The 20,855-nt window shown below is 37.2% G+C and overlaps 2 protein-coding genes across 4 annotated transcripts; both read left to right on the plus strand.

Annotated features, from left to right (window-relative positions):
* Nucleotides 1-2,896: 2,896 nt before the first annotated feature.
* Nucleotides 2,897-7,789, plus strand: LOC113020657 (immunoglobulin lambda-1 light chain-like). Of its 2 annotated transcripts, none has more exons than XM_026164817.1 (4): nt 2,897-2,947; nt 3,042-3,367; nt 6,544-6,577; nt 7,276-7,789. In XM_026164817.1, exons 1-4 carry the CDS (start codon nt 2,908-2,910, stop codon nt 7,596-7,598), a joined length of 723 nt encoding a protein of 240 aa, XP_026020602.1. In that variant the 5' UTR covers nt 2,897-2,907; the 3' UTR covers nt 7,599-7,789. The 2 variants fall into 2 exon arrangements, with proteins under 2 accessions (XP_026020602.1, XP_026020604.1); XM_026164819.1 differs by lacking the exons at nt 2,897-2,947; nt 3,042-3,367 and adding exons at nt 4,172-4,231; nt 4,309-4,634.
* Nucleotides 7,790-8,914: 1,125 nt separating this feature from the next.
* LOC113020656 (immunoglobulin lambda-1 light chain-like) lies at nt 8,915-20,173 on the plus strand. Of its 2 annotated transcripts, none has more exons than XM_026164816.1 (4): nt 8,915-8,989; nt 9,073-9,392; nt 18,946-18,979; nt 19,669-20,173. In XM_026164816.1, the coding sequence occupies exons 1-4, from the start codon at nt 8,947-8,949 to the stop codon at nt 19,989-19,991; spliced, it is 720 nt and encodes a 239-aa protein (XP_026020601.1). In that variant the 5' UTR covers nt 8,915-8,946; the 3' UTR covers nt 19,992-20,173. The 2 variants fall into 2 exon arrangements, with proteins under 2 accessions (XP_026020601.1, XP_026020600.1); XM_026164815.1 differs by lacking the exons at nt 8,915-8,989; nt 9,073-9,392 and adding exons at nt 15,693-15,857; nt 15,954-16,270.
* The last annotated feature ends 682 nt before the right edge of the window (nt 20,174-20,855 follow it).

Raw genomic sequence — 20,855 nt, forward strand, 5'->3', positions numbered from 1 at the left:
TTTTAAAATATCTTCTTCCCATAGTTAAAACATAAGTATTTTCTGACATACACGCTATGTAATATTTGAACACTAGAGAGCATCATTTAATAATTCTTCCTGAGTAACAGAGAGAGCAAGTGTCACCGGTTTAAAATGTTGCAAATGAATCTTCACACTCAGTTAGTGAAGCATAACCTGTCTGCTCTTCTGTTTTTTCATGTCCATGATGCACCTGCAGGTCTTATGACCTCATGTAAATGAAGTATCAGCTCTCTGTAAAATAAAATGAAAATGCTGTTTACTGGAAATGTTTTAATTATTACCATTCGATCATTCAGAGACAGTTAGCTGAATCCTGTTTGATTTTTGCCTAAACATAACTTTATTTACTGCCATGTAACACTAAATAGAGTCCAGTTATGAAATGAAATGTGTTACACCCCAAAACACATAAAAAAGGAAAGATAATGCCCCCGCTCTAATCTCCCAAGGAAAGACCAATGCTGCCACAGGGTTGCGCTTTCACAACAACCAGATATTTTGTTAATTTCAAAAGGTAGCAAGCATCAAGATGGGCATGGTCAAAACAACAAGCAAAACACTCTAGAAATGAAACAGAACTGACCTACCTATAACGAGAAACCCAAAAGAAAATACTGGCCTCTTACCTGTCTCCCTAACCTAAACAGGAGAAAAAGGTTTTGTCAGGTTACAAATTTGGAAGCTTTTGAATCCAATTAAAATCAAATCACTCATGCTGATTCTCTGGAAAAGAGCAGAACAGACTTAAAACAGAGTTTATTAAACATTGTCATATGAACAGCAGAACAGTGCATTTACAGCAAAAATAACACATATCAATCAACACAAACAAAAGCAAAGCAACCCCGGGGTGTAGAGCCTTAAAGCACAAACACAAACACATCCAAAAGACAGACAGGAAAGAAGCAGCAGACAAAAGCTACCCAATGCATATTTCACTCATGTTATTTAGGGACAGTGATCCCCCCCTCCCATCGTTTGGTATTCTTTCTTCCTTTTTTATTTCTCTTCATCTTCTTTTTGACACTCTTCCACATCCTGATAACAGAGAGATCAAGCAAACTCAGTATAAACCCACCAAGATAAAGTGGTGGGTTTACATTATCTGCAACACATTATGCAGATAATATTTTGTAGTTTTTCTCTGTCAATTTTTGCAAATTTCTCAAAGCAGAATCATCATAACACTCATTATGCAGTTCTGACAAGCAGTTAGGGCATTTTTATGACACAGACCTGTGCACAGGACACCCCAACAATTAAAAAAAACAACAACAACCTTTTCACATTCGCCAAAACATGAATAGTAAGTCAGTCACTTCAATTCTGGGATGAATGAATGTAAATTTTTCACCACCCTATAAAGACAGAGTCATTGAAATATGACTAATATCTAATAATATAATATCTAATATCTAGTAGCAACTCAAAGCTAGCAACTTGTGCTTTTTTTGGTCCAGACTCACACAATTAATTTTTAAACATTGTTCTGTTATTTTTATTGATATTATTTTTATCTTCATTTAAATTTTCACTTTAAATAAAGAAAGCCCCAGAATACACACACATTATTCACACACAAAGCCTCACATCATCAGCTTTTATTATTATTGTACTGTAGCATATGTCTGATCAAAAACTGTGAAGGTTCTCAGTCATCCAGGTCATCTTCTTTCCAAGCTTCTTAGAATTTGATCAAAAACATGCTAATTGTGAATATGATTTCAAGCCAGGAATTATATTAACTGGTATAAGCAAGTTCCTGGAGGGGTTCCTCAGTATGTTCTAAGATTTCTTCATTCTGGCAGCTCACTCAGCTTTGGAACAGGATTCTCCTCAGACAGATTCAACTCTAAATCCTCATCAAATATTGATTACCAGTTCATTATCAAGCGAACAGAGACAGGAGACTCTGCAGTGTATTACTGTCAGACGTGGGATGACTCTGCTTCCGCACCCGTATCACAGTGATTCAGGCTGTGACAAAAACCTCCTCATTATTACACTCAACAAAAATATAAATGCAACACCTTTGTTACTGCTCCCATTCCCCATGGGATGGACGTAGAGACCTAAAATTCATTCCAGATACACAATATAACCATCCCTCCCAAACAGTGGTCACAAATCAGTCCAAATGTGTGGTATTGGGCACATCTGCCATATTGAGATAATCCATCCCACCTCACAGGTGTGCCACATCAGGATGCTGATCTGACATCATGAGTAGTGCACAGGTGTACCTCAGACTGCCCACAACAAAAGGCCACCCTGGAATGTGCAGTTTTGTCTCACAGCAAAATGCCGTCAGCTGTCATGATGCAACTGCTGTGACAAATTTTGACATAATTATATCAATTTTATTTTGTTGCTGAATCTTAATGGTTTATCACAGGGTGGGAATTTCAAGCAGCAAACTGCTTCTGTTTTTAAAAAACTGTTTTTATACATCACATTTTAAACAGGCCCATCTTATTTACAGATATTTAGTTATTTAATTAGATGATCCCACTGTTGTGCAAAGTCACCACAAAGTTTGACATGTGAGAGAATAACTTTCTGTGAAAATGATTTTTTTACAGAGCTAAAGCTGAAATTGTAAACTTTATGTTGCTTCAGAATATGCTAATCTAATTATAGTTTATAAATACAATACAAGTTAAAAGTATAAAATATAACCAACCATGGAAAAAGAATGGCTATTAACCATTCCAAAATAATTAAAAAAAAACTATATATACAAGACATATTATTATTGTTATTAATATTAATAACACAGGCAAGCGGAAAAAAGAAAACTCCAAAGCTCCTCCTCCTGTTAGTTGTATTAAATAGTTCCTCCACCATCATCTCTCCACTCAGTTCTCAGCCCACTCAGACAACATGCTGGTGACTCTCTGTGCTCTCATCACTGCTCTAACATGTAAAGAGTCTAAAATATATTGAAGAATAGACTTCATGTTACAGTTAAATGTCAGTGTGTTTCTCTTGACTTCATGTCTTCTTGATGTTTGCAGGTGTGAGTTGTGTGACGGTGCTGACACAGAAACCTCCTGTTTTATCAGTGAGGAAAGGAGAGACAGCCACCATGGACTGTAACCTGGGGACTGTTACTGGCTATGTTGCTGCCTGGTATAAACAGATTCCAGGAGGAGTTCCTCAGTTTGTGCTGTATTTTCATCATAGCTATAGTTCTCCAACCTATGGCTCTGGGTTCTCCTCTTCAAAATTCACATCCACTCATCAGTCAACAACAGATTATCGTTTGATCATCAAGAATGTGGAGGAGGGAGACTCTGCAGTCTATTACTGTCAGACATGGGACGGCTCTGCTAGCAGTGGGGTATCACAGTGATTCACACTGTGACAAAAACCTCCTCACAGATACTTCTGCTTTTTGATGCTCTTTCACATGCTGAAAAAAAGACACATCCGAGAAACACACTGAAATCCCACCACCTTCAAATAATGTGTTATTTGTTTTGTTTTGTTTTTTTAATTAATTTTAATATTCATCATTGAAAATATGAATAAAGCAAGCAGAGGAATATAGAGATATTAATCAGCCAAAACATGTCAGAAGTGGACTAATACTGTATATAACTAAAAGTTATCTATAAGTAATAGAAATTTAGTAAACACCAGTCTCAGCTCTTAAATAGTGATGACTATACATCAGGCAGAAATAAATATAAGACGAGAAGAAAACGTGTGATGTGTGAGGATAAGGGCATTTGCATTTAAACTACAACTGTTCTGAATTTGTTGAGACTTGTTCTACCTCATGTTCTTATAAACGTTACTGTTTATTCTTTTCACATAAGTCCTGCTCACATTTCAGCTAGAAAGAGATTGGTGTTAACACCTAAAACTGTCAATAATCAGTTATATAATATTTATTCCCTTTACAACAATATTTTCGTGAGCAATATGTCATGACAGCCATAAGTGTGTCGGTTGAACATGAGCCAGAAACATTTAATTGATGTTATTTGCATTATAAATGATTTTTTATTCTATGAATGAAAATCATTTTGTTGAATCTCCTCCTCCTTTGGTTTGGCTCTCCTCTGTGTCTTTAAGTGTCAGTATCTCTTCACTTCTCACTACAATCCTACTCACATCTCAGCTGAACAGTAAAGATCATTTACACCTCACACTGACAGCATGCTGTGGATCCTGTGCACTCTCATCACTGCTCTAACATGTAAGATCTTCTGTTTTAGGGTGTATATTTTTGGAGGTAAACTTTTCATTCATGTTTTTGTGTGTGTTTCCTGGCAGATGTTGATGCAGTGATCGTGTTGACCCAAACACCTGCTGTCCACACAGTTTCTCCAGGTCAAGAAGTTGTTCTCAACTGTAACATAGAGAGATATTATGGGAATTCTGTTAGATGGTATAAACATGTTCCTGGAGAGGCTCCTCAGTATGTTCTAAGATTTCATTATTCTGGCAGCTCACTTGAATTTGGAACAGGATTCTCCTCAGACAGATTCAACTCTAAATCCTCATCAAACATTGATTACCAGTTCATTATCAAGCGAGCAGAGACAGGAGACTCTGCAGTGTATTACTGTCAGACATATGATGACTCTGCTTCTGCGTACGTATCACAGTGATTCAGGCTGTGACAAAAACTTCCCCACTGATACTTCTGCTTTTTGATGCTCTATTTTTCACATGATGACAAAAGACCCATTCAGCAAACTCAGTGTAAACCCACCACCTTCAAATAGTGTGTTTATTGTTATTTTTGATTTATTTTAATGTTCATCATTGAAAACTCATCCACTTCAGACAGTCTGCTAATAAATACTGAATTACTTGTTTTGATATATTTTTACATTCATCACTGAAAGTATAAAATATCGAGGAGTATAATGACCACCAACAACACAAATTGCCATATATATGTACACAATTATGTGCATTTTAAATTATGTGCATCTAACACAATTAAACCTATTATGTGTGTGTTTTTAAATAACAGCAATTTGACAAACGGTTTCCTAAAACTCTGATAACTGTCACATTCTAGCTGCAGTAAATCACATTAATCAACCCAAATGGATACTGATAAAGTTGCATAATAGGTTTAAAAATGTTTCATATGAAGTGAAAATGCAGCTACATTGAATTTTATCTGTTGCTTCTCTTCTCACTACAATCGTTTTCACATCTCAGCTGAATATTAAAGGATGTTTACACCTCACACTGACAACATGCTGGGGTCTGTCTGCTCTCTCATCACTTCTCTAAAGTGTAAGACGTTCTTCTCATCTGTTTCATAGCCCATCGTTTTGGAGAAAGACATTTCACTCATGTTCTTTCTGTGTTTGTTGGCACATGTTAATGCAGCGGAAGTGTTTATCCAGATACCTGCTGTCCACAAGGTTTCTCCAGGTCAAGAAGTTGTTCTCAGCTGCAAGATTGTTCAATTATGTTGGATGGTCTAAACAAGTTCCTGGAGGGGTTCCTCAGTTTTCATTCTGGCAGCTCACTTGGCGTTGGAACAGGTTTTCTGTCCCCAGAGGTGGGAAGTAACCAAGTACAAATACTTACTTACTGTACTTAAGTACAAAGTTTTCAACAAGATGTTCTCAAATGCAACATTGAGAGAGATGATAGGAATTCTATTAGCTGTATAAATAAGTTCCTAGAGAAGATCATCTGTATGTTCTAAGATTTCTCCATTCTGACAGCTCAAAAGCTTTGAAACAAGATTCTCCTCAGAAAGATTCAACTCTACATCCTCATCAAACGTTAATTATCATTTAACTATCAAGTTCGCAGAAATAGAAGACACTGTACTTATCACAATGTGTTACAAACCTCTTGGCAGTACATATGCTTTCTTAGACTCATTCACTTGAGTATAGTCCAATCAAGAAAATTCAGTGTAACATACAATTTTCAGATAATGTCTTATTAAACATTGGATTGCTTATTTTTTTTTATTCTTTTCTAAACTTTAACCTGCTCAAATACAACATTAAAAAAAGCTGAAAGCTTTTATGTCGGCTGGTACAAACAGGTTCCTGGTACTTCTCCTCATTTCTGAGATTTCATCATTCTCACAGGTCAACTGCATTTTCAGCAGGATTCTCCTCAGACAGACTAATATCTAAATCCTGACCAAACACTGATTTGCAGTCTTTTATCAATCATGCAGAGACAGGAGACTCTGCAGTGAGTTCCTGTCAGACATGGGAAGACTCTCCCAAAAATGCTCCGTCATAGTGAACCAGAATAAACAAAATCTCATTAAGAGACAGTGAATCTCTGTTTAATTCAGATCAGTAATGAGTACTTAATTAAGTCTTACACAAAACAAGTGACAAGAAGGAAAAAACACGACTACACACAGAGAGACACAGTTATAAAATACAAACAGATGGAGTGAATGAGATGTTGACAGTGAAAGTTGGTCTCTACAGGATGTTTCAGTTCCTCTCCCCTCATCAGTGACAGTCAGGAGGTTTTTGTACAGCCATGTATACAAACTGAATCACTGTGGTATTCGGACAAGGCACCAAGCTGATTGTGACAAGTAAGTACTTTTTAACTGATCATAAAACAAGAGAGATTTTGCAAAAATCTGCTGATGACTACTTAGTTCAATATTTTTCTTGTTTAGCATCATTTTTTATGATTTTGTACAACATGAAATAGTTTCAGTTTGTCTCATATACAGCAGACATGAATTACTTATGTTTAAAAAATGTGAAATGGGGTCAAACCAGTTCTCTGACAATGATGTGAAATATGCTGTTTTTCTGTTCTTATTGCTTTTAATTTATGTTTAGGTTGGAATTTCAAAAACATACATAGGCCCATTTTCTCTTTCTTCAATAGTAGTTAACAGTGTTACTGAAGTTCAAAATTACTTTGAAGTGATTAGAGCCTGGCCGTACACTTTTCTTTGACGTGAAAGAAAATTACCCACATTAGCTGACATGTTATGCAGAAACCTGTAGAATTTAATCAAAGACATCTTACATGGAAAGTTAAAAAGTAACTAATCATATTTTATTTGGTAAAAATATAAAAAGAAATTCAAACAATATGTTGGATCCATATATTTTGGTATTGTACATTAGTTTTGTTTTCTTCTAACTTCACGACAAATGTTATGTTTATTCCATATTGAGTCTTCTTGATTACTTCTGGTTATGACTTCATTTCCAATTTCCTTCTTTCTTTTATTTATCTTTTTTTGTTTTCTGAACATCCTTCATGTATTTTCAGGCTCCAGCCTCCCTCCTCCTGTCCTGACAGTCTTCTCTCCGTCCAGTGCTGAGCTCCAGTCCGACACAGCTTCTCTGGTCTGTCTGTCCAGTCAGTCTGTGCCTTTTGCAGATGTGAGCTGGTTTTCTGGTGGGAGTCCAGTGAGCAGTGGGATCTCTACCAGCACTGCTGTTCAGAGACCAGACCAGACTTACCAAATCAGCAGCTCTCTGACCATCCAGACGTCAGACTGGAACATGGATAAGGTTTATACATGTAAAGTGTCTTTGGGCTCACAGACTTCAGAGAAAACCATCAAGAAGTCAGAATGTCCCACTGAGTAGTCGAGGACCAGAATGTGCTTTTAAAATCTGCTTCTTTACTGCTTGTGCTGTTTGCTCATTACAGTCTTTACATGTTAGAAATCAGAATAAAGCAAAAGGTTTAAGTCATGTATTCATCTGCAGATTGTTAACAAGTATTTTCAGGAATTCATGTTTTGCCATAAATTAATAAAAGCATTGGTTAAAATAAATAATAAATTGTGTCACTGTTTTGTTAGTAACATAAATTTAAAACGATTAAAATGAACTCTTAACTTTTAGAGAGGGGCACACGGAGGAAAACAGCACTCATAAGCACACCACTTTTTAAATGTCTTCTTCTCATAATAAAAACATTAGTATATTCTGAAATACACGCTATGTAATATTTGAACACTAGAGAGCATCATTTAACAATACTTCCTGAGTATGAGAGAGGGCAAGTGTCACTGGTTTAAAATGTTGGTTGTAAACTTGCAAATGAATCTTCACACTCGGTTAGTGAAGCATCACCTCTCTGCTCTTCTGTTTCTTCAGGATGCACCTGCAGGTCTTAGTAACTCATTTATAACCTCAAGTAAATGACGTATCAGCTCTCTGTAAAATAAAATGGAACTGCTGTTTTTAATGGAAATGTTTCAGTTCATATCATTTGATCATTCAGAGACAGCTGAATACTGTTAGACCATGACACATGAAGGCAATCCATTTCTTCCACTTTTATGAAAAGGCGTCTCCTTCAAACATTTGCAAGAAAGTTATCTTCTCATAAAGATTTCCCTTTATATACCAATTGTGCTATTTTTTTTTGCAACCTACAATGAGCAATACTTTAATTACTCCAAGATACAGCACAATGGCATCTACAGGGATTTCACAGCCTAGTTTTTTTCTTAGTGTTAGACATGCACTGTCCCAGTATATTTGAATTTTGTTGCCTACCCAAAGATTTTGTGAGTGGGTGGCATTCATTTCATTTCCTGCTGTTGTCACCCACATTCCTTGCTTTTAAGGTCTAAGAAACACACAAATTCAATTTTCCCCAAGTAAGTTCTCTTCAATTTGTTGAGCTTGTGTGTCACCCACATGACCAATCCTCCTTTGCTATTTGTATGCCTAGTTCTTTTCCCCCATTTTGTTTTAATGTAAGTATTAGTCCCTTTGTTCTTCTGGAGGCCTTGGTATTATTTTCTCATTATTCTGATTATACGCTTCAATCAAAATATATACATTATGTTGCTAATAAAGAAACAAATTAAGACAAAAGAAAAAAAAAGGAGAGGAGGAGACACAGCTCCTCCTCCTGATAGTTCTATTAAATGGCTTCTCCAGCAGCTTTTCTCCAAATCAGTTCATACTTCACACTGACATGATGCTGGTGACTCTCTGTGCTCTCATCTCTGCTCTAACATGTAAACACTTTGATTTATATTGCACACATGTATACTGATGTCAATATGTTTCTCGTGACTTCATATCTTCTTGTTGTTTGCAGGTGTGAGCGGTGTGACGGTGCTGACACAGAAACCTGTTTTATCAGTGAGGAAAGGAGAGACAGCCACCATGGACTGTAACCTGGGGACTGGTACTAATGCTGCTCGGTGGTATAAACAGATTCCAGGAGGAGTTCCTCAGTTTGTGCTGTGGTTTCGTTATGACTATAGTTCTCCAACCTTTGGCTCTGGGTTCTCCTCTCCAAAATTCACATCCACTCATCAGTCATCATCAGATTATCGTTTGATCATCAGCAATGTGGAGGAGGGAGACTCTGCAGTCTATTACTGTCAGACATGGGACAACTCTGTTAATGAGTACGTATCACAGTGATTTACACTGTGACAAAAACCTCCTCACTCCTTACTTCTGCTTTTTGTGCACAAACTCAGTGCACCAAAGGCACACAATTAGTTCTTAAACATTGCTTTATTGAATTTATTCATTGTAATTTTTTTTCATTTGCACTTTCATTTTAAATTAAAAAAAAAAGCACCAAAATATACACACATTATTCACTCATAAAGTCTCACATCTTCAGCTTTCAATACCATTGTGGTGTAAAATACGTTTGATCAAAACATTGTCAACATGTTATTTCTGAATCAGATTCCAAGCTGTAGCCTCTAGTTGCAGAGAGAAGAAGCATGTTAGTGAGGTAGAAAGAGAATGTAAACATTTATAGATAGACAAACTGTGTTTGTGTATGCCTATTGTTTTTTCTTTTTTCTTTTTTTTAGATAATCAATGTATCTAATTTGTTGTTATGAAAGAGGAATATACTGCTTCACTGAGTGAATGGGTTAAATTATTAAATTAAATTAAGTTAAATTATTATTATTATTATTATTATTATTAATAATACAGATGGTACTTTTTCCTTTGGGAAGGTACCATGTGTGCAGTCTACAATTCGGTTGAAGAAAGATGTTGAATGTATTTAATTACTGTAGAAAAATAATTGGTTTCTGTGCATTTTTTTTTTTACCCTGGCAATAAATTACAGTCAATTAAGTCAATTAAGCATCATGAGGCAGAGTGGGGGGTTGTTCCCTATTTTCTTGCTGGGAGTTGGCAACACTGCTAGTTAGGTATATGTAAATATTGATTAGATTGTTTGATATTTCCCCTAAGTACTGTTTAAAATACCAGAATATGGAGGATGGTGTAGGTTTAAGTTTATTGGATTAATACATATATACCAACAAGATAGTGTACATCACTGTCACAACAGCATTTGTATTCATTCAAAGGCTTTATGGCTTTTCCTTATAATAACTGGTGGGCCGGTGTCCCAGTCCAGACCTGGTCTCAGGTATGCATAAAAACCCTTTATTTAATTAGAAATCCCAGTCTTCAATTACTTCAATACTACAAAATATTACATACAGTGCACTATACAGGTCATCAGATGTTCAAGATGGGCTTTATGTTCTCCAACAACTGCTCACACTGTCAAGCCAATACACCGGACAATTACATCCATGCTCTTTGGTTCTGTTCACCAGTTCAGAAGTTTTGGCGCGAGATATGTGAATACTTATCAAAGTGTCTGAAATGTTACATTTCAACTTCCCCTTTAGTGTGCTTGTTGGGCATCTTAGATTATGTCACTACAGAAAAGAATATAGCCCATATGGCTGCCCTATGCATTGCCAAGAAAACAGTCCTCGTGAACTGGAAAAGTAAAAATAATCTTAATTGTAACCAATATAGAAATTATCTAATATATCACATTAGTCTTGATCAGAGATGGGCAGTAACACGTTAGTTGTAACGCGATTACTTTTTTCAAGTAACGAGTAAAGTAAGGGATTACTATTGCAAAAACGGTAATTAGATTACCGTTACTTTCCCGTAGGAACACTGCGTTACTGCGTTACTAAAACCGTGATTTTTTTGCGAGAATGTCTCATGACAGTGACGTAAGCAAGTGCGACGTTCATGACAACAGCTGTGTGCAGATCAACAGTGGATAATATATCAGTGCGGGAGAGGGTATGAGCGTGCAGCGTTTAAAGCGTGGAAGTACTGACGTTATTTTAAGTTTGATTCCATAAAAAGTGACAAAAACATTAGCGTCAGTTGTGCGTGGGAAGAAAACTTCTTTTTACAGCGAAAAAACCCCTAAACTTCCAAGCAAGCACCGAGTGCACTACGACGTAATGGGAAACTCACAGAGAAACTCGCGGATTCCTCAACTGACCGCTGCGGCACACCTGCACCAGGGTAAACCTCCGCCTACCGCACTCCTGCTTTACAGGTGAAAATAGACCGCTAGTCTTTGACTTTATTTATTTTCTGCTGTGTTTTACTTGCATCTATTTGAAAGAGTGAGTGTAAACACGAAAAAAAATATTTTATTTTATGTGCTGGAATGTGCAGAAAATAGTTTAAATGTTAAACAAATTTCTTCCAGTCAGAGAATGTTGCATATAATTACATTTTTGCTTGATGCATAAAGTTAAAAGATTAAAACTAATAAAACAAGTTAAAAAAAGAGACTTTTCCATTTGATTACATTTTGTATGATGGATTATGTAGAAAAAGTAGAATTGGGCTGAAAGATCTATCGCTTTATCACCTATTCAGGTTGTAAATCGTGTTTTTAAAAAGTAACTAAGTAACTAAGTAATTAATTACTTTTGAAAATAAGTAATCAGTAATTAGTTATTGATTACTTTTTTCAAGTAACTTGACCAACACTGGTCGTGCACCAGTAGGAACTCAGAATCAACTGGACCAGAGACACACACTCCTCCACCGTACTGGAGGAGCTGGAGTCCATGTTTTTCTTCATTCTACCAGCTATGACACTGACCATAACCAAATACAAAACCAGTGAAGAAACACTCAGAAAAAGTAAAAGGGGAAAATGCCAGTGACTCCCACGTGTAAAATCATTTGTTTTGATTGTTCTTTCACCATTGCCTGTGTTGTGCACCTGTTGTTGATTGCATTAAGACTAAAGCAGCTGAAATTGATTAACAATCTAACAAACCTCTGCTACTTGACTGATCAGACCAGAAATTTAACATACTTGATGCGATACTCTTAAAAAGTGTTTCTTTAATTTTTTTGGAACACCATATATTTCCTGTGCTTCCCTTTCACTGGATGTTCTTAATGGTTTTTCATAGTTTGGAACTTTTAAGCTGAAAACTTAATGTTTCTACAAATAATGCTAATATCATTACTGTCATTTTCTAGACTTTTAGACTTTTATGGCATTTATAGCTGTTGAACACTGTGTATTTTCTGGCTGCAGCCTCTGTGCTCCTGTGCTGATTAACAACCCCCTCTGCTACTTAACTGCAGCTGGGGCTGATCAGCTAATGAGGCTCTCCCTCTATCAGGAGGTGACTCGGACTGGAGGAGAGAGCTGTACTGGGAGAAAAAGCTGCAAAAGCAGTCTGATCAAGTTAGTGTGAAAGTATTCACTAACGTAACGTTTAGTGAGGTAAATATACAAGAACCTCAGTGATAGGTTTGTAGCTTGTACCTATCCGCTGGAACGTTGAAGACAATATAGTTACACTGCAAAGCAAGACACAAGCAGGCTGGTTTTACTCATGCATGAGGGAAAGCTGGCTGGAGCCGAGTGTCGTTCCACCACTTGACCTCCGTCAGACTCTCAGCCAGGCTCCCCATAGCACTCCTTTTATTGTGGTTACATGAATATGCATAGGGTCATTAACATATGACATCTTACATAGGTATACATGTGAACAAAGAATACTGTGTGTGTGTGTGTGTGTGTGTGTGGTGTCCAGATGTGACCCTGTGAAGACTCCCCAAAGCTGGTGCCAGGAGTCTAGCGGTCCATCTGAACAAAAGGCTCTTATACTTAAACAGATATACGTGTGCTTGCTATACCATAAATCAACAAGAAAAGAGAAACTCTCCTAGGGAGTATGTGATTTATACCAAGGACACTCTAGAAGAACGGATGCAGTCCCTAACACACAGAGCTGTTACTTTAGGATGAAACATCCTTTCAATCCACCAATGATTATATACACTTCTAAGCATATATGAGTAAATATTTCTAAGCATAAATGACAATCAACAATACAAATCTAACACTCAGCATCATTAAAAATATCTAACAGTGTTCTCTAGATGGTGATGAATTCAAATTTAGCAAATTTTAGATCTTGGCGTATTTTTTGAATAAAACACAAGTTTAAGTAAAATATAACCAACTATAATCCTGTCTCATTTTAGATGTGGAGAAAGTAACCATTATAAAATTCAAAACAACAATCAAACGAACAAACAATAAATAAATGAACAAAGGGGAAAAAAGAAGAAAAAAACAAGACATTACCAACATCAGTGTTCATGAAAATAATGTTAATAATACAGCTTAGAGAAAGGGGGGGATCCAGTGCTGCTCCTCCTGTCAGTCTCTCTGAGTTTCAGTGACATATTTAATGGTTGACACCTCCTCTCCTCTACAGAAGGAGTCAAATCTCTTTCCAAATTACAAATCCATTCTCAACACACAGTGACAACATGCTGGTGACTCTCTGTGCTCTCATCACTGCTCTAACATGTAAAGAGTCTAAAAGATACTGAAGAAAAGACCTCATGTTACATTTAAATGTCAGTGTGTTTCTCTTGACTCCATGTCTTTTTGTTATTTGCAGGTGTGAGTGGTGTGACGGTGCTGACACAGAAACCTCCTGTTTTATCAGTGAGGAAAGGAGAGACAGCCACTATGGACTGTAACCTGGGGACTGTTGATAACTATCCTGCTTATTAGTATAAACAGATTCCAGGAGGAGTTCCTCAGCATGTAGTGAGGTTTTATCATGGCCGGAGTTCTCCAACCTATGGCTCTGGGTTCTCCTCTCCAAAATTCACATCCACTCATCAGTCAACAACAGATTATCGTTTGATCATCAAAAATGTGGAGGAGGGAGACTCTGCAGTCTATTACTGTAAGACATGGGATGACTCTGCTAGCAGTGGGGTATCACAGTGATTTACTCTGTGACAAAAACCTCCTCACAGATACTTCTGCTTTTTGGTATCCTAATAAGACTCCTCCAACAACTCACTGAAACCCCACCACCTTCAAATACTGTGTTATTTGTTTTGTTTTTTTATTTTAATATTAATCAGGAAAATCATGAAAAAAGCCAAGAGGGGACTATTCAGTCAAAACTACTCAAATAATGATATACAAAACAGGAGACCAATACTGTATGCTGTTATCTATAAGTAATATAATAGACATCAGACTCAATTCGTTTTTTTGGGGTTTTTTTTTGTATTGTCTCAAGGCCAAGGAAAATGTCCAACAGATGTATTTTTTGCAAGCTGATCGTTACAGCTTTTGCCATAATGGTCCACTTGATTGTCACAGTTTGTTCGATATTTATTATTTATGTATTGATTTCTTTTTTTAATTTTAAGTTCTTACAATCTAAATGGACAGAACCTGGGGATAGGAAAGACAAAGAAAAGAGAAGTTGGGAAGAGGCTCAAGAGAAGGAGAGGTAAAGAAAAACAGAGAGACAGAGAGAAAAGACACTAAAAATCTGTTTGATCACCTGCTGGGGAAAAAAAACAAGCAAAAAGAGAACAACACAGTATGGAAACCCACAGCAACAATCAACATAAGCATAAGTAACAGTAAATAATAAATACTGAATGTTACTGAGCAGCACACAAGACCGATATGTTTAGAGGCAGCAGTCACCCAAGAAATGTGAGTACTTTTTTGTACACACCTGTGTGCAAACAGGTATTCACCACCAGCATTGTGCACCAGGATTAGAAGAGTTACATCCTGAGTGTTAGTAACAGTGGTGCTCAGTTTCATCAGTTTGCAATAATATGTGTCACAGTGATAATCAGATTGTTTAACTCTCAAGATGTAGATGAGAGAGACTGGTATTTGTGAATCGTTTGTATCACAGTGATCTGTATTTGAAGTCTTTGTTCAGCTGTTCAATATTCATTAATGACGTAACATTTTATGAAATGTTCTCCTAACCCTAACAACTCCGGTTTCATGTGATGTTACACAAAAGGTTGTGCATTTTGTTTGTTGACTAATTATAACAATTAATTGTAACAGTTAGTGGGGTTCTGCTCTGTTTTTGTCCAAATATAAAAACTGGTAATGATTAAAGCATCAATAATAAATCTTAAGAACATAGAAACCAACTTATAATAACTTATAATAATAAAATATAATATAGATGAGAGAAACTGGTATTTGAACTATATCAAAATGTTTGTATCAATGTGATCTGTATTTGAACTCTTTGTTCAGTTGTTCAATATTCATTAATGATGTAATATTTTATAAAATGTTCTCCTAACCCGAACCACAATGCAGGTTATGCATTTTGTTTGTTGACTAATTATAACAGTTAGTGGGGTTCTGCTCTGTTTTTGTCTAAATATAAATATAAAAACTGGTAATGGTTAAAGCATCAATAATAAAACTGAAGGACATAGTTATTTATGATACTTATGATAATAAAATATAACACCACAATTTTAGGGGAGAGGAGGGAGACATCACTATCACCAACAATTATTAATACAAAAGCAGAATTACCCTCTAGTTAAGTTACCCCAAACATCACAAACTATCCAGGTTTAGCTCCTCCTCCTGTCAGTCTCTCTGAGTTTCAGTGTCATATTTAATGGTTCACACCTCCTCTCCTCCTACAGAAGCAGTTCTATTGCTTTCCAAGTTCCAAGTCTCAACACACAGTGACAACATGCTGGTGACTCTCTGTGCTCTCATCACTGCTCTAACATGTATGGAACCTCATTTACACTTCAGATCAGTAGTTATTTGTAGGATTCATATGTGCTTGTGTTTCTCTTGACTCCATGTCTTATTGCTGTTTACAGGTGTGAGCGGTGTGACGGTGCTGACACAGAAACCTCCTGTTTTATCAGTGAGGAAAGGAGAGACAGCCACCATGGACTGTAACCTGGGGACTGTTGATAACTATGTCTATTGGTACAAACAGATTCCAGGAGGAGTTCCTCAGTTTGTGCTGTATTTTTATTATATCGATAGTCTTCCAAGTTATGGCTCTGGGTTCTCCTCTCCAAAATTCACATCCACTCATCAGTCAACAACAGATTATCGTTTGATCATCAAAAATGTGGAGGAGGGAGACTCTGCAGTCTATTACTGTAAGACATGGGACGGCTCTGCTGCTGTATCACAGTGATTTACACTGTGACAAAAACCTCCTCACTGATACTTCTGCTTTTTGATGCTCTTTTTTTCCACATGCTGACAAAAGACCCATTCAGCAAACTCAGTGTAAACCCACCACCTTCAAATAGTGTGTTTTTATTGTTATTTTTTTATTTTTTATTTTAATGTTCATCAATGAAAACCCACCAACTTTAGAGAGTGTTTTTAAGAAACACGGAATTACTCTTTTTGATGCATTTAAGCAATCATCACTGATATATAAAATGAGTATATAAAATATCAAGGACCACCAATTGTACACAATGATGTGCACGTTTTTAAATAACAGCAATTTGATAAATGATTGTCTAAAATTCTGATAACTGTAACATTCCAGCTGCAGTAAATCACATTAATCAACCTAAATAGATACTGTTAAAGTTCAAAAATGTTTCAAGTGAAAATGCAGCAAAATAAAATTTTATCTGGTGCTTGCTTCTCACTACAATTCTTTTCACAACTCAACTGAATAGTTAAGGATGTTTACACCTCACACTGACAACATGCTGGGGTCTGTCTGCTCTCTCATCACTTCTCTAAAATGTAAGTCGTTCTTCTCATCTGTTTCATAGCCCATGTTTTTGGAGAAAGACATTTCACTCATGTTCTTTCTGTGTTTGTTGGCACATGTTAATGCAGCGGAAGTGTTTATCCAGATACCTGCTGTCCACAAGGTTTCTCCAGGTCAAGAAGTTGTTCTCAGGTGCAACGTGGTTGAATTATGTTAGATGGTCTAAAAAAGAAGGAGGGGTTCCTCAGTTTTGTCATTCTGGCAGCTCACTTGGCGTTGGAATAGGTTCTCTGTCCCCAGAGGTGGGAAGTAACCAAATAGAAATACTTACTGTACTTAAGTACAAAGTTTTCAACTAGCTGTTCTCAACTGCAACATTGAGAGAGATGATAGGAATTTTGTTAGCTGGTATAAACAAGTTCTGTATGTTCCAAGATTTCTCCATTCTGACAGTTCAAAAGCTTTGAAACAAGATTCTCCTCAGAAAGATTCAACTCTACGTCCTCATCATCATCTTATTAAACATTGGATTGCTCATTTTTTAAATTCTTTTTTTTTTTAACCTTTAACCTGCTCAAATACAACATTAAAAAGGCTAAAAGCTTTTATTTCAGCTGGTACAAAAAGGTTCCTGGTTCTTCTCCTCAGTTCTGAGATTTCATCATTCTCACAGCTCACCTGCCTTTTCAGCAGGATTCTCCTCAGACAGATTAATATCTAAATCCTGACCAAATACTGATTTCAAGTCTATTATCAATCTTTTTTTTTTTTTTTTTTTTTTTTTAAATGACATCAGAAACAGCAGTATGCGACATTACGTGATGGCAGAGCTTCAGTTCATCCTTTGTCATTTTTTTTTTTTTTTAATAAATAGGACAGGGGGAATGAATGAGAGAAAGAGGGGGAGAGAAAGAAAGAAAACCAAAGGGGAGAAGAGACGGTGAGAAGGGGGGGGAAGAGAGAGAAAAAAAAAAAGAACTCCTGGGTCACCTGTATGGAGAAAAAAAACAAAACAAACAAAAACAAACAAACAGAGGAGACAGCAAACAACAAAGAGCAACATAATAATAGAGAAAACAAAGCACCATCACAATAGACTAGCTAGTCATAGATATCAATATTTACTAAATAATAAACGATATTGTGCAGCACGCAAGATAGACAGCGCACAGTGTGCTTTGAGGCAGCAGCCAAGAAAGCTTTAGTCCGCGTCTGTGAATACCCATGTGTGCATACCTGTGTGGATCAGCATGCTTGCATTCCAAAGGTTTCTCCATGTAATGATCTGCTAGGGAGTGTGGGGGGGCCACAGCCCCGTCCTCCAGGGTGTGAAGCGGGTATGGAGGAGATCAAAACTCCAGACATCCAGAGGCCCCCAGAACACAAGAGACCATGGAAGACCAACAGAGGGGCAGCCGCGCCACTGTCCCAGTAAGAGCTGAGGAGAGTCCCAGATGAGGGCTCGCCCAGCAGCCGCGGAGCAGAAGTCAGGGGGAGTTGCAGTGACGCGCCCGTGAGCTCCGCCGGCCCCCAGCTGTGCCTGAGTGACCGAGCCCCAGGCCGAGAGGCCGGGGGCACCCCACCTCCAAAGGGGCCCGAGCGAGCCCCAGGCCCCAGGCCCCGACAAGCGGCCGCCAAGGAGTGAGCCGGTGTGTACCTGGACGCCCACCCCCAGACACAAAGAACCACCAACACACCGACACCTGAGGGAGTCCGCCACCGGCAGGGGAAGTGGTGGTGGGTGGAGATAGGCCTCCAAACCTATTATCAATCATGCAGAGACAGGAGACTCTGCAGTGAGTTCCTGTTAGACATTGGAAGACTCTTCCAATAAAGCTGGTTCATAGTGAAGCAGACTCTGGCCAAAATCTTATTGAGAGACAGTACAGCTTTGATTAATGCTGGCCAATAATGACGACTTTATTAAATCTTGCACAAAACAAGTGACATAAAAGAAAAAACATGACTACACAGAGAGACACAGTTATAAAATACAAACAGATGAAGTGAATGAGATGTTGACAGTGAAAGTTAGTCTCTACAGGATGTTTCAGTTCCTCTCCCCTCATCAGTGACAGTCAGGAGGTTTTTGTACAGCCATGTATACAAACTGAATCACTGTGGTATTCGGACAAGGCACCAAGCTGATTGTGACAAGTAAGTACTTTTTAACTGATCATAAAACAACAGAGATTTTGCAAAAATCTGCTGGTGACTACTTAGTTCAATATGTTTCTTGTGCTGCATCATTTTTTATGATTTTGTACAATCTGAAATAGTTTCAGGTTGTCTCCATATACAGGAGACATGAATTACATGTTTAAAAAATGTGAAATGGTGTCAAACCAGTTCTATAAAAAAGGATGTGAAATATGTTGTTTTTCTGTTCTTATTGCTTTTAATTTATGTTTAGGTTGGCATTTCAAAAACATACAAAGGCCCGTTTTCTCTTTCTCCAATAGCTTTTAACAGTGTTACTAAAGTTCAAAATTTGAAGTGATTAGAACCTGGCTGTACACTTTACTTTGACATGAAAGAAAATTACCCACATTAGCTGACATGTTATGCAGAAACCTGTAGAATTAAATGAAAGACATATTACATGGAAAGTTAAACAGTAACTAATCATATTTTATTTGGTAAAAAAAAGAAATTCAAACAATATGTTGGATCCATATATTTTGGTATTGTACATTAGTTTTGTTTTCTTCTAACTTCACGACAAATGTTGTGTTTATTCCATATTGACTCTTCTTGATTACTTCTGGTTATGACTTCATTTCCAATTTCCTTCTTTCTTTTATTTCTCTTTTTTTGTTTTGTGAATGTTCTTCATGTATTTTCAGGCTCCAGCCTCTCTCCTCCTGTCCTGACAGTCTTCCCTCCGTCCAGTGCTGAGCTCCAGTCCGACACAGCTTCTCTGGTCTGTCTGTCCAGTCAGTCTGTGCCTTTTGCAGATGTGAGCTGGTTTTCTGGTGGGAGTCCAGTGAGCAGTGGGATCTCTACCAGCACTGCTGTTCAGAGACCAGACCAGACTTACCAAATCAGCAGCTCTCTGACCATCCAGACGTCAGACTGGAACATGGATAAGGTTTATACATGTAAAGCGTCTTTGGGCTCACAGACTTCAGAGAAAACCATCAAGAAGTCAGAATGTCCCACTGAATAGTCGAGGACCAGAATGTGCATTTAAAATCTGCTTCTTTACTGCTTGTGCTGTTTGCTCATTACAGTCTTTACATGTTAGAAATCAGAATAAAGCAAAAGGTTTAAGTCATGTATTCATTTGCTGGTTTTCAACAAGTATTTTCAGGAATGTTGCATTAAATAATAAAAGCATTGATTAAGAAATGTGTTTTCTTGTCAGTAAATAAGAAATTGTGTCACTGTGTTGTGGTAACATAAATTTAAAATGATTAAAATGAACTCTTAAATTTTGGAGAGGGGTACATATAGGAAAAAAAAGCACTCATAAGCACACCATTTTTTAAATGTCTTCTTCCCATAGTTAAAACATTAGTGTATTCTGATATACAGACTGTGTAATATTTGAACACTAGAGAGCATCATTTAACAATACTTCCTGAGTAACAGAGAGGGCAAGTGTCACTGGTTTAAAATGTTGGTTGTAAACTTGCAAATGAATCTTCACACTCAGGTAATGAAGCATCACATCTCCTCCTCCCTCTCTTCCTGTCCAGGATACATCTGCAGGTCTCGGTATCTTTTATAACTTCATGCAAATGAAGTTGTGTCAACTCTCTGTAACATTAGATGAGACTTTCCTGGACTATAAAATGTGATTTGTATTATTATATTTTCAGGCTGCATTTCACTATAATTTGGTAAATTAAAGGCAGTTTACCTCTTTGGTTTGGTCTATGAACTTCTCATAACAAAATAAACTAAATTGAGTCCAGCTCTGTAACTAATCTTCACTGCAGCTCTACTCTCAACTCTACTCCTCTACAATTCACTTGGTCTTCAGGAAGTTCCTGTATGCTCTCTTCTCATGAGTATTGTCTTGCATCAG

Source organism: Astatotilapia calliptera, chromosome 4 (assembly GCF_900246225.1).
Source record: "Astatotilapia calliptera chromosome 4, fAstCal1.2, whole genome shotgun sequence".
Classification (NCBI taxonomy): domain Eukaryota; kingdom Metazoa; phylum Chordata; class Actinopteri; order Cichliformes; family Cichlidae; genus Astatotilapia; species Astatotilapia calliptera.

Coding starts and splice junctions, on each gene's coding strand:
- LOC113020657 (XM_026164817.1), top strand. CDS start 2,908: ATGCTGGTGACTCTCTGTGCTCTCATCACTGCTCTAACAT. Junction 2,948..3,041: donor TCTCATCACTGCTCTAACAT/GTAAAGAGTCTA, acceptor TGATGTTTGCAG/GTGTGAGTTGTGTGACGGTG. Junction 3,368..6,543: donor ACGGCTCTGCTAGCAGTGGG/GTATCACAGTGA, acceptor TGAATCACTGTG/GTATTCGGACAAGGCACCAA.
- LOC113020656 (XM_026164815.1), top strand. CDS start 15,740: ATGGTTCACACCTCCTCTCCTCCTACAGAAGCAGTTCTATTGCTTTCC. Junction 15,858..15,953: donor TCTCATCACTGCTCTAACAT/GTATGGAACCTC, acceptor TGCTGTTTACAG/GTGTGAGCGGTGTGACGGTG. Junction 16,271..18,945: donor CATGGGACGGCTCTGCTGCT/GTATCACAGTGA, acceptor TGAATCACTGTG/GTATTCGGACAAGGCACCAA.